The sequence below is a fragment of the Leopardus geoffroyi genome, chromosome B4, assembly GCF_018350155.1.
Source record: "Leopardus geoffroyi isolate Oge1 chromosome B4, O.geoffroyi_Oge1_pat1.0, whole genome shotgun sequence".
Taxonomy (NCBI): Eukaryota; Metazoa; Chordata; class Mammalia; order Carnivora; family Felidae; genus Leopardus; species Leopardus geoffroyi.
In genome coordinates, this window is record NC_059341.1 from 118,507,553 (window position 1) to 118,519,625 (window position 12,073).

The following is a 12,073-nucleotide window of genomic DNA, read 5'->3' on the forward strand; positions in this document are numbered from 1 at the left end:
CTGTCTTTAAGGTGTTATCTATTGTGTTTAATCATTCTTGTATTACTTTTAAATTAGCCTTCATTTTTGAAGAGACTTTAAAAATTTCTAATTCTTTCCCAAGTTCTAACATCTCATTTCTGTTTTCGAGTTCTGATTTATATTGTTTTTTTTTAAATGTCTTGTGACATGTTATTTTCTTTTTGGTCATTTCTTGAGAACGCCTTTCTTTTTATTCTCTTTGTTCTCATAATAACTTTGTATGGGATTTATCTGCAAAGTTAGTTTCCCTGAACTTCTACACAGGGATGGGGTTCAGGGTATCTTTTCTAGCTTTACAGAGCTCCCTCTTGTTTTCAGTTTTGTTTTTTGGTTTTTCTTTTTAATGGCAATTTAATTTCCGAGGTTGCCTGGCTTTGTTCCACTCACTTACTTGTATGTGAACTTTTGCTTTCCTTCAGCTCTGTTGACTCCATCCTATTTAGGTTTGCTTCCACTCCTAATAGTGTGTCCTTAATGTGGTGCCCTGATCTGCGAGGGAGGTGTCTCAACTGCTCAGTTTGGGGAGTTCATTGTGGTTAAACTGCTCTAGCTTTTCAGATCTTTCTGCAGATCTCTGTGTAGTCCTACTAATGCGTGGCTATTCCTGGTTTCAGCTGGTATTGTCAAATTTGTCACCATGTTTTTTTGGAATACCTATTTGGGGTGATTTGGGGCTTTTCCCGTTCTTAGATCTGTTATTTCCTTCTGCTTCCTTTTGCACAGACACGAATACTGTGAAGGACTGTGGCTGCCAATTGATTTACCAGCATGTATTTTGGGGCTCATGGGGATACCTGATAGTCTAGTTTTGTTATAAATGTTCATGAGATTTTAGTTTTGCTATCTGGGTTGCTATCTGTCTGTAACACACACACACACACACACACACACACACACACACACACGCACTCAGACACTTACACTCATTGTGCTGGGGATCCCCAAGAGGAGGTTTGATGATTCACTAGGAGGACTCACAGGACTCAACATATAATCATACACATGGCTATGATTTATTACAGTGAAGTACAAAGCTGAATCAGCAAAGGGAAAAGGTACACCAGGTGAAGCCTGAGGAAACCAGGTATGAGCTTCCAAGTATCCTCTTGCAGTGGAGAGAATGTTCTTAATTTCTCCAGCATCAAATTGTGACAACATATATGAAACACTGTCTACTAGGAAGCTCATTAGAGACTCATTGCCCAGGTTTTTTTTTTTTAAACATTTATTTATTTTTGAGAGAGGGACAGAGTACAAGCAGGGAGGGGGCAGAGAGAGAGGGAGACACAGAATCAGAAGCAGGCTCCAGGCTCTGAGCTGTCAGCACAGAGCCTGATGCAGGGCTTGAGCTCAGGTACCATGAGATCATGACCTGAGCCAAAGTCAGATGCTTAACCATCTGAGCCACCCAGGTGCCCTTCATAGCCTAGGGTTTTTATTGAGGCTAGTTGTGTAGGTACCCTCTGTGTGCCATATATCAAACTTTCAAACTTCCAGAAGGAAAGCAGATGTTCAGCCATGGTTCAGCCATAAACTGTATCTTTTATACAAACAGTTTAGGCGTGGTGAGCCACTCTTACCAGTAGTGGAAACTTCCCCAAATTCCAGTTCCCAGACAACAACCAAGGGCCAACTCTGAAAAGTAGGACTTGTTAAGGATAGACAGCCCAGACCTGCTTGGTAAGTCTTTTCTGCGTGCATAATCACACACACACACACACACACACACAAATGGAATTCAGAGAGATTCAGAAACTCTGCCACTACCATAACCAGCTTTTCAGAGTCCTCCAGTTAAAAGGATTTTGATTAAGCAAGACAAATATGTTCAGATTTCCAGTTTTGAAGAGGTTACTGCTGTAGTAGTGTGAAGGATGATAGTAAGCCACTAAGAATGGAAGTGGGCAGTAGCTCCAGTGACAGTTAATTAGTGCTTGAAATGAGACTCTGGAAATTAAGAAGAGCAAGGGGATGGAGTTGAAGGGATATTGTATATATTTATGTGTGTGTGTACAGGTACACATATATAGAGTATACAGTGTATAATGTATATACGGTGTCTAATATCTATATATGTATATATAGGTATTAGAGATTATAAAACTAATAAAATATGAATGTACATTCTTATCTCTGTGAAGGTAAGGCTTTTCTATGTATAAGAACAAAGTTATAAGTCAGGGGAACAAATTTGATAAATTTAAGTACATAAAACTTAAAATCTGGCAAAAAGCAAGATTTGAAAAAATTAACAAAATTGAAAGGAAAATGGGGAAATATTTATACCTATGAGAGCATTAATGTCTTTATAATAGGAAAATCAATTGCAAAATAGGATTTAAAAAAATCTTAATAGCCCAATAGAAAATAAACAGAGTAGATTAATGGGCAGAAAAAAGGAAGACAGAAGGTCATTTAGCATTTTTCATCCGAGAACCTTTAAAGCATGAACAGCAGTGAAATACAAATTCTTTCAGAAATTAGCAGTTTTTAAAAATGATAATAGTTAGGGTACTTGGAAGTTGGAAATAACCTAAATGTCCAACATTAGATTATTTAGGTAAATTGATATACTAATACATTCATGTATTATCCAGCTGTTAAAATCATGTGATGAAAATATTAGTGACAACACCAACTTCATCTTAATAAAGTATGATCCCAGGTTTTCTGTTTATACTTTACTGGAATTCAAACAAACGTACATTAACACAGAAAAATATTTAAACAGGGGTGCCCAGGTGGCTCAATTGGTTAAGTGTCTGACTTTGGCTCAGGTTATGATCTCATGGTTTGTGGGTTCAAGCCCCATATTGGACTCTGTGCTGACAGCTCAGAGACTGGAGCCTGCTTTGGATTCTGTGTCTCCTTCCCTCTCTCTCTGTCCCTCCCCTGCTTGCACTCTGTCTCTCAAAAATAAACATTAAAAAAATATTTAAACAATAAAACTAAGACTTATTTACAACAAAACTAAATGTTAACCAGTTTTTCTGTAGGTGGTAGGATTATGGATGGTTTTTTCTCTTCTTTTTTTTTTTTATGGGTGTTTGTTTTTTTTTTTTTTCCCCAAACATTTATAGCAGCTGTCAACAAACCATGACCCAATAGCTGGCCATTATTTTTGTAAATAAAAATCTATTGGAACACATCCGTGCTTATTCATACTGCTTTTGTGGTACAACAGCATAAAACATTTACTATTTGATACTTCGAGAAAAAGTTGGCCAGCCCCAGATCTAGAGTGATGTATTTTTTATATTTAGAAACATATATTTCTCCACAGGCATATACATTCTTACATAATAATAATGTGAGAAAAAATAGTATTGCTGCTTTATAGGGATTTTTTAAATAAGGTTCTTGGCAATATATTTTTTTTCTTAGTAGCTTGAATCTGGAGCAACATAGGGGCTTAATAAGTGCTGCTGATACTAATATGTATTAGTACTTATTTTAAATATAATTTAGGAGATTAATAGTTTGGGTATCCAGGATTATGGATACTCTCTTAATGATTCTCTAAAGGCATCATGATTTAATAGATGTAGAGACCTCAGCAAGACCTCTTTTTTCAGAGAGATAGAGGGGAAACCATTTAAAGAAGTCAGTGTAGCTACTTACGGGTTTTTTAAAAAATATACACATGTCAAAGATGGTCAGATGGGTGCATAAACAATGAAGAATGAGTCACGTGAGAATAGTGGTGATGGCTACTATGTCCCTGGCTCTGCGCAGAAACTATTTAATCCTCAGAACAACCTTGACTGCAAAACAAGAGTGTTTTCTATTTTGTAGTTGAGCACACTGAGGCTTGGAGAGTGTAAGTAATTTACCCAAGACCTGCAGAACTTGGCTGAGACCCTACTTGAACCCAGGTTATCTGAGAGGAAGATGTATGGTTTTCTTTAGCCTTTTCCTAAAGAGTTGCCATACAGGTCCACAGAATATAAAGCAAACTTGGAATTTAGGATTTGATTTAATCAAGAAATACATTTTTAACTATTTATAAAGTTTCATTATATAAAGTAGTAAGCTTCTTGTTCCTTGCTATATTCAAATAGATTCTGGATGACCATATTTTAAGGACTCCTGCTATGACTAAGAGGTTGAATTTTATGTACTTTGAGGATCTAGGAGGTCTGTGATTTTATGGTTTTATTTATTTATTTATTTCAGTTCTGCCTGTGTATTTAATTCAAATTTAGATTTTATGAGGGGCGCCTGGGTGGCTTAGTCGGTTAAGCGGCCGACTTCGGCTCAGGTCATGATTTCGCAGTCCGTGAGTTCGAGCCCCACGTCGGGCTCTGTGCTGACGGCTCAGAGCCTGGAGCCTGTTTCAGATTCTGTGTCTCCCTCTCCCTGACCCTCCCCCGTTCATGCTCTGTCTCTCTCTGTCTCAAAAATAAGTAAACGTTAAAAAAAAAATTCAAATTTAGATTTTATGAAGGACCCTAACTATATGAACTCTTAACATGCTGCAGAATTTTTTTAAAAATTGTCTTGCTTATGTTTTGATGGGTTGATATGTGACTCTATAAACATCACAATTCACTAAAAAAATCTCTGTGTCTTTTATATAGTTAAGCTGTGAGTAGTGTATTTTTTCTTGAGTATAGACCAGGGGAAAGATTTGGCTATTTGAGTGGATATACTTTTCCTCAACAAATATGCAAAATATAAACCAACGCTTTCTGTTTGTACTCTAATCATATGAAAATGAGGAGCCAAATTTAATGGACGACCATAGTAATTATCTTACCTTGGGTGTCTGGTAACAAATACTCCTTTTGTTTCCTTGGACAGAATTTGTTTTGTATTATTCCTAAATATTTTAGTTGTCGAGGGCTGTTGTATCTTATGTTAAAATATCTTAGAAGATAGTAGTATATGAGTTTTTAATACGTAGAAGCTAGTGGTTTCAAATCCTTTTGGAGTGTGATAGATTAAACTGGATAGAAGAAACAAACAACCTTTCAGATTTGACTTTTGTTCTGTGCCAGTTTTATCTGGAACCTATTATATATATATATATATGGCTACTATCTCCTACTAGTGACTGCTTTATTGCTTTATTCAGTACTGTAACTTAACTCTTTGAAGATGTCTTAGAGCCAGTTTCCCACTCTGGATTCTACTTTTAATTTCTATGTTTATATTGCTGGTTCTGTGCAATGAAAAATTAATTTAAATGTAAAATATTTAATCCTCTGCTCAGTGAATGATAATATCAATACAAGTTTGAAAGCAACATTTTAGTAAAAGTGGATAAAATTCATCCAGTTTTAATTCAAGACCTGTTTATTCAAACTGAATCTTTGTTTATTCTGGTCCAACAGAAACTAGAAAGAGAGTATGTCTCCACTGCCCCCAGGGAGGAGTGTTTAGAGAAAGGCCAGTATTGCCCTCAAGCTGATGCCTTTGAAAGAATGGATATTGTCCATTCCCAGTCTATAGTGTTGTCAATTATTTCTTTGTGATTTAGTTAATTTTTTATTATGCTTCAGGTGTTAAATTGCCAGTACATCAGATGCTCAGATTCAAACAAATATATCCAAATATCTAAAATACATATAGAAAATAAATTTGAAATATTGCCCATTCTCTGCCAGTGTTCTCTTACACTTGTTTGTGTTTTGGCTGTGATTGGCTACTACTGGGCCTTTTATTTATGGTAGATGTTCCTAATCCTGATGAGTTAATGTAGTAATCTCAACATCTTGTATTTTTCCTCCGCAAAAGGGGAGATTGAGGTAGCTCTATTCCAAGATAATAAAATCATGACAGATTTAATTACTAGAATATTGGTATGTATTGGGGTCATCTTATAGCCCACTAAATGATTTTATGGTTGTCATAATTAAAACCTGTTACTCTATAAACCAGAGAGGTCCTAAATCCCCTGTGAATAGTGTGGTTGATGGTTGGCCATTATTTATATAGTTTATATAAAATGTTCTTATGAATGCTTACAGTTACATAAAATTTATTCTTATTTTCATAGTCTGTTCGGCACTTGAAGTACTCCTTGTTTAAGAAATCACTACTGGGCAGTGTTTCGGATAACGGAGTAGTAACTCTCTGGGATGTGAATAGCCAGAGTCCATACCATAACTTTGACAGTACACATAAAGCTCCAGCTTCTGGCATCTGTTTTTCTCCTGTCAATGAATTGCTATTTGTGACTATAGGCTTGGATAAAAGAATCATTCTCTATGATACTTCAAGTAAGAAGTAAGTGTGACATGATCATTTCTTAATTTAGTAACAAATAACTGTAATCTCATTAGCAGGCATATTTGTGATTTGCATAGACCTCTGATTAATGTTTGGGACATCTAAAGTTTGTGTACTTGATATCTAAAAGATAAAATTTTCTCTTTTTTCTCACATGCAGAAAATAGATGAAATGTGGATGTTCTTTAGAGTACATCTGGATGATGAATGTGAAGAATAGCATGTTAATGATTGCACATCTTTATTTTAGCACACAGGCATAGTATTCTTTTTCAAAAATACAACCGAATATACTTTTTAAGGCAATATGATTAATTTGCTTTAAAATTAATTCATTATCTACAGCAATGTTTCTAAACTGCTAACATTTTAGGCTGGATAATTCTTGGATGTGGGGTGTGGGGGCAGGGGGTGGGGTGGCTGTCCTGGGTATTGTAGAATATTCAGCAGCATCCCTGGCCTCTACCCACTAGATGCTAGTAGTATTCCCCAAATTAGCAAGAGTAGCAAAATTGCCCTTAGTTGAGAACCACTGATCTAGAGCTAAAGGGTATGTAATCTTTTAAGTATCTGGGTCAGTTGTGCCTTCTTTTCTTTCTTACAGTTATAACTGTGCTTGGTTAGCTGTTAAAAAAAAAAAAAAATGGTTATAAGAGTGCTACAGGTATATTCAAAACACCTAACCATATCTAAAGATTGTGTGGAAGAAAATGGTAATGTTACTACTAGGGAAGGACCCACTATCAGCCCTTGTTAAAAGTTTACTTGTTTCACTTTCTTCTTTTTTAAAAATTGTTCTGTTTTACTCTTTCTTGTTAACGAATTTGCTGAGAACCTTAAGAGTCAGTAAGCATTTCTCTCGTACACCAGACACTGTGGCAAAAAGCTCAGCTTCAGCAGATCAGTATCCATATTTCTGTATTGGCTTCATGAGGATCAAGCTACATGGATTGTTAGCTTTTTGGTCAAGAAATGCACAGCTGCTCCCCTGTGATAAAAGGTCATAGTCCTCTTGAGACTTGAGCAGGTCAATAAATGGAAAGGGGATACTTAGGGCCTCCTTAACCCTGAGACTAGAACCCTTGTTTGTGGAGTAACACCAGGAAGTCTGTCACGTTCACGGTCAAAGTAGTAATTACTCAAAGGAATACATATTGCTTCTGAAGATGTAGAACTTAACCTGTTGGAAGTGAATAGAAAAATAGAATGGTGTGTTCAGCAGTTCCTTTATCTGCCATTGTATTAGAAATGTCTCTAATTCTGAATGTCTGCTTTATGCAAAAATTTGGGATGTGTATTCTAAGTAACTGGTTTTGGTCGATAGCTGTCTAACGTCACATATGCTTGTATACCTGTATATACTCACATACCTACATAGACTTTGTTCCCCTTTCGAAAGGCTAGTGAAAACACTAGTGGCCGATACCCCTCTAACTGCAGTAGATTTCATGCCTGATGGAGCCACTTTGGCTATTGGATCTTCCCGTGGGAAAATATATCAATATGATTTAAGGATGTTGAAATCACCAGTTAAAACCATCACTGCTCACAAGACTTCTGTGCGATGTATAGCATTTCAGTACTCCACTGCTCTTTCTAAGGTAAGGTATTTTCTTTCTTTTGATTATTTTGGATTTTACTAAATAAGTGTAACTCAGAATATGGAAGTCATATTTTGTCCATTAAACACATTGTAGTTTTGCTTTATGATCATTCTTATATGAAAGCATTTTAAATAATTTTGATACAAAGTTATTTGATACTTGGTTTTAAACTATTTTTTTTGTCCTTAATTCTCGTATTTCTTCAAAAATATTTTAAAAGCCTTTTTGGTTCAGAGGGAAACTCTCAGATTCATCAGCAGGCTTAAGATTTGTAAGGGAAAATATATGTATTTTTATCCTAACAAGGAATTGATAAAATATTAATGTATACTATGAAGCATTAGAAACCTGAGCTTTTAAATATTCCATTACATTTCAGGCAAGTTTAAATAAAGGCTGTTCAAATAAGCCCACAGCTGTGAACAAACGAGCCATTAATGTGAGCACTACCAGTGGAGGAGTTCAGAATTCTGGAGTCGGCCGAGAAGCAGCCACCTCTTCCACCGGCACAGCTCTCCCACAGCCCATGACAACAGCTGGGGGAAAAGGAGCAGTTGCTGTTCAAGACAAAGCAGGTAAATGCTGCTTATGCGTTTATGGTATTTGGAGTTTCCACCCGGCACCCCACCCCAATATATTTTATTAGCACTTTCTTCAAGAGCCTAGAACTCAAATTCACTTGTGTATTTAAGTAAAATTATTAGTAGGTGGTAAAAATGGAAGAAGTGACCATTTTAACTTGAGCTATAAATTTTTTAAAAATTAATGAAAGGTACTTAATCTATTTGGCTAAACTTTTTTTTTAAATGTTTATTTATTTTTGACAGAGAAGGAGAGCATAAGTAGGGGAGGGGCAGAGAGAGAGAGGGAAGCACAGAATCCAAAGCAGGCTCTAGGCTCAGAGCTGTCAGCCCAGGGCCTGACGTGGGGCTCAAACCCAGGAAGTATGAGATCGTGACCTAAGCCAAAGTCGGACGCTCAACCGACCGAGCCATCCAGGTGCCCCTAGCTGAACTTTTGTTGTTAGAAATATTATCTTACAAATAGAATAATACCAATTTAGAAATTATCCTTAATACCACTCCAGACTGGATGTCTTGTGTCTTCAGATTAATCAATAGAGAATATGATTCTTTGATGTTGTCACTTTGATTTGATCTCTGAGTTACAAAAAAAGCTATTAGTGACTTCTTTTATTTCATATTTCATAACAAAGTAAGTCAGGTGATGAAGTGAATTTATTTAAGTGCTGAATAGTGCCTGGCACCTATTAAGCAGTATATTAGTAGTTTGTTAAACAAAAAGAAACAAAAATGTTGTCATTTTTAAATAATTTCTTCTATTCCAATAATCATATTGATAAAATGGTTCTTAAAAAATTCATTTAGACTTTGTGACGGTGTAATATGATGATAAGCTTCCCTGTTTACTATAGAGAATATTCTTTTTCTCTCAATTCCTGAAAACGTTTTTTTTTTTTTTTAATTTTAAGTTATGCTATACTATCACCTTACAACATATTTTTTAAAAGCCTGCATGGTATATATACCACTCTGTTTCCAAACTAGTCTCATTAGAAATGGATGTATCCATGTCTTTTTAAGGTTTCAGGACAAATACTTAACTTGGACACAAGTATTGGTTGGTACCTTCTCAGCATGAGTTTATGATTTTCAAGTAGAAGCAAAACTTTGTTAGCCTTGATAGTATGGAATAGCTTTTTTAAAAAAATAGTATATATATTCATTATAAATTTTCTGTTAATATCTACATCATCCTTACATAAAAGTCATTACATATTATATAAAAAAATAATTCTTATTTAAGAACTCCTGGAAGCAAATATTATTGCTATATACTTAGAAGAAGAAATTAAGTTTGAAATATAACTTTGAGTAATGTTTGCCAAGATGTCGAATTAACTATATTATGAAAATTGTCACTATTTTCAAAGATAATTTTATTATTACTGATTTTATTCATATTTCCAAAATTAAATAAAATAAAGTTTCTCTCATTTACTCTGAGCTTTATGAAATCTCACTGTTATTCATTTAGTTTTTAATAAGGAAACTCATGTAACGATGACAGCATTAATTAGGAAATGCAAGACTTGGGTCTGCAGGGTCACTGATTAATGATAACTCTTGGCTGATTAGCAAAGTTTCTGACGAAATGAATGTTTGCCCTGTACCCACAAAGAGTTAGAAACTTTTATTTATTAATTTTATTTTGAAATAATTGCAAACTTATAGAAAATTTTCAAAAATAGTATAAAGAACTCCTGAGCTCTAGTATACTCTTCAGCAGATTCACTGTTTTATAAATTTTGCCACATTTGCTTCATCGTTTGCTCTCTCTTACATACACATACATGTACGTTTCCCCGCTCTGAAACAGAGAGTTTGTTAGACATAAGTCTTGGGTCTGTGACTTCCTACTAGGATGACTTTGGGCAGTTTTTTAACCACTTTGAGTCTTATTTTTTCTTCCATAGATAATATTTAACTTTCAGCGGTATTATGAAAACCAGAGAAAATATATCAGTAGGCACACAATAGGCTCTCAGTAAATTATGGTTTTACTAATACTGTCATCACAGTTTTTATCATTACTATTACTATTATTTTAAACTCCCTAAAATGAGTCTGAGATTTGAAAAAAGTTCATGTTGCTCTGCTAAAGGCGCCAACCAGTGCATTCCCACCAACAGTGCAAGAGGGTTCCCCTTTCTCCACATCTTCACCAATACCAGTTGTTTCTTGTGTTGTTGATTTTAGCCATTCTGACTGGTGTGAGGTGATGTCTCATTGTAGTTTTGATTCATCTTTCTCTGATGATCAGTGATGTTGAGCATCTTTTCATGTGTCTGTTGGTCATCTGCATGTCTTCTTTGGAGAAATGTCTATTCATGTCTTCCACCCATTCTTAGTTGGATTATTTGTTTTTTGAGTGTCGCATTTTAGAAGTTCTTTACAGATTTTGGATACGAACCCTTTATCAGATATGTCATTTGCAGATATCTTCTCCCATTCCGTAGGTTGCCTTTTAGTATTGTTGATTGTTCCCTTTGCTGTGCAGAAGATTTTGATTTTGATGAAGCCCCAGTAGTTTACTTTTGCTTTTGTTTCCTCAACTTCCTCAGGAAGTTGCTGTGAGTCATGTCAAAGAGGTTACTGCCTGTGTTCTCCTCTGAGATTTTAATGGTTTCATGTCTCACATTTAGGTCTTTAATCCATTTTGAGTTAAGTGTATGGTGTAAGAAAGTGGTCCACTTTCATTCTTCCACATGTTGCTGTCCAGTTTTCCCAACATCATTTGTTGAAGAGACTTTTTCCCACTAGATTTTCTTTTGTTTTGTTGAAGATTAATTGACCATATAGTTCCTTTGTGGGATTTCTATTCTGTTCCATTGATCTGTGTATCTATTTTTGTGCCACTACCATACTGTTTTGATCACTACAGCCTTGTAGAACTTGAAGTCTGGAATTGTGTTGCTTCCAGCTTTGCTTTTTCTTAACTCTAGAGAACAAACTGTTACCAGAGGGGAGGTGGGTCGGGGATAGGTGAAATAGTTGATGAGGATTAAGGAGGGCACTTGTTGTGATGAGCACTGGGTCTTGTATGGAAGTGTTGACTCATTATATTGTACACCTGAAACTAATATGATACTGTATGTTAACCAACTGTAATTTAAATAAAAACTTATAAAAAATAAAGAACCTCGGGTCGCCTGGGTGGCTCAGTTGGTTGAGTGTCCGACTTCGACTCAGGTCATGATCTCACGGTCCGTGGGTTCGAGCCCTGCGTCGAGCTCTGTGCTGACAGCTCAGAGCCTGGAGCACCTGCTTCAGATTCTGTGTCTCCCTCTCTCTCTGCCCCTCCCCTGCTCATGCTCTGTCTCTCTCTGTCTCAAAAATAAATAAAAACATTTAAAAAAATTAAAAAAGAATAAAGAACCTCTGCAGATTTATTGCTAGTGCTCACTTTCAGTAGGAAACAGCCATTTAAGAAGTAAAAACATAAGGCTTTAGCACTACTTCCAAATGCTACTAAACTTCTGTTTCCTAAAGTTCCAGAGGCTAGAGTTATGCATTCATAATGTTTAACGACCTAGAAGAAGAAGAGAAAATTTTTTCTTTATAACAGTTCAACTCTTGGTGTAAACACTTCAATGATAGTGGTGTACAAATGTTCAGTAATATTTTAACTTT

At 35.6% G+C, this 12,073-nt stretch overlaps 1 protein-coding gene across 4 annotated transcripts in view; it reads left to right on the forward strand.

Annotated features, from left to right (window-relative positions):
- Positions 1 to 12,073, forward strand: part of NEDD1 (NEDD1 gamma-tubulin ring complex targeting factor) — a 49,196-nt gene that overhangs the window by 20,495 nt on the left and 16,628 nt on the right. For 3 of the 4 annotated variants that reach the window (XM_045462629.1, XM_045462630.1, XM_045462633.1), the window contains 3 exons: positions 6,023 to 6,252; positions 7,655 to 7,856; positions 8,239 to 8,434. In XM_045462629.1, the coding sequence (XP_045318585.1) occupies positions 6,023 to 6,252; positions 7,655 to 7,856; positions 8,239 to 8,434 (628 nt within the window). The remainder of the gene's footprint in view (positions 1 to 6,022; positions 6,253 to 7,654; positions 7,857 to 8,238; positions 8,435 to 12,073) is intronic. The other variant, XM_045462631.1, reaches the window with a different exon arrangement.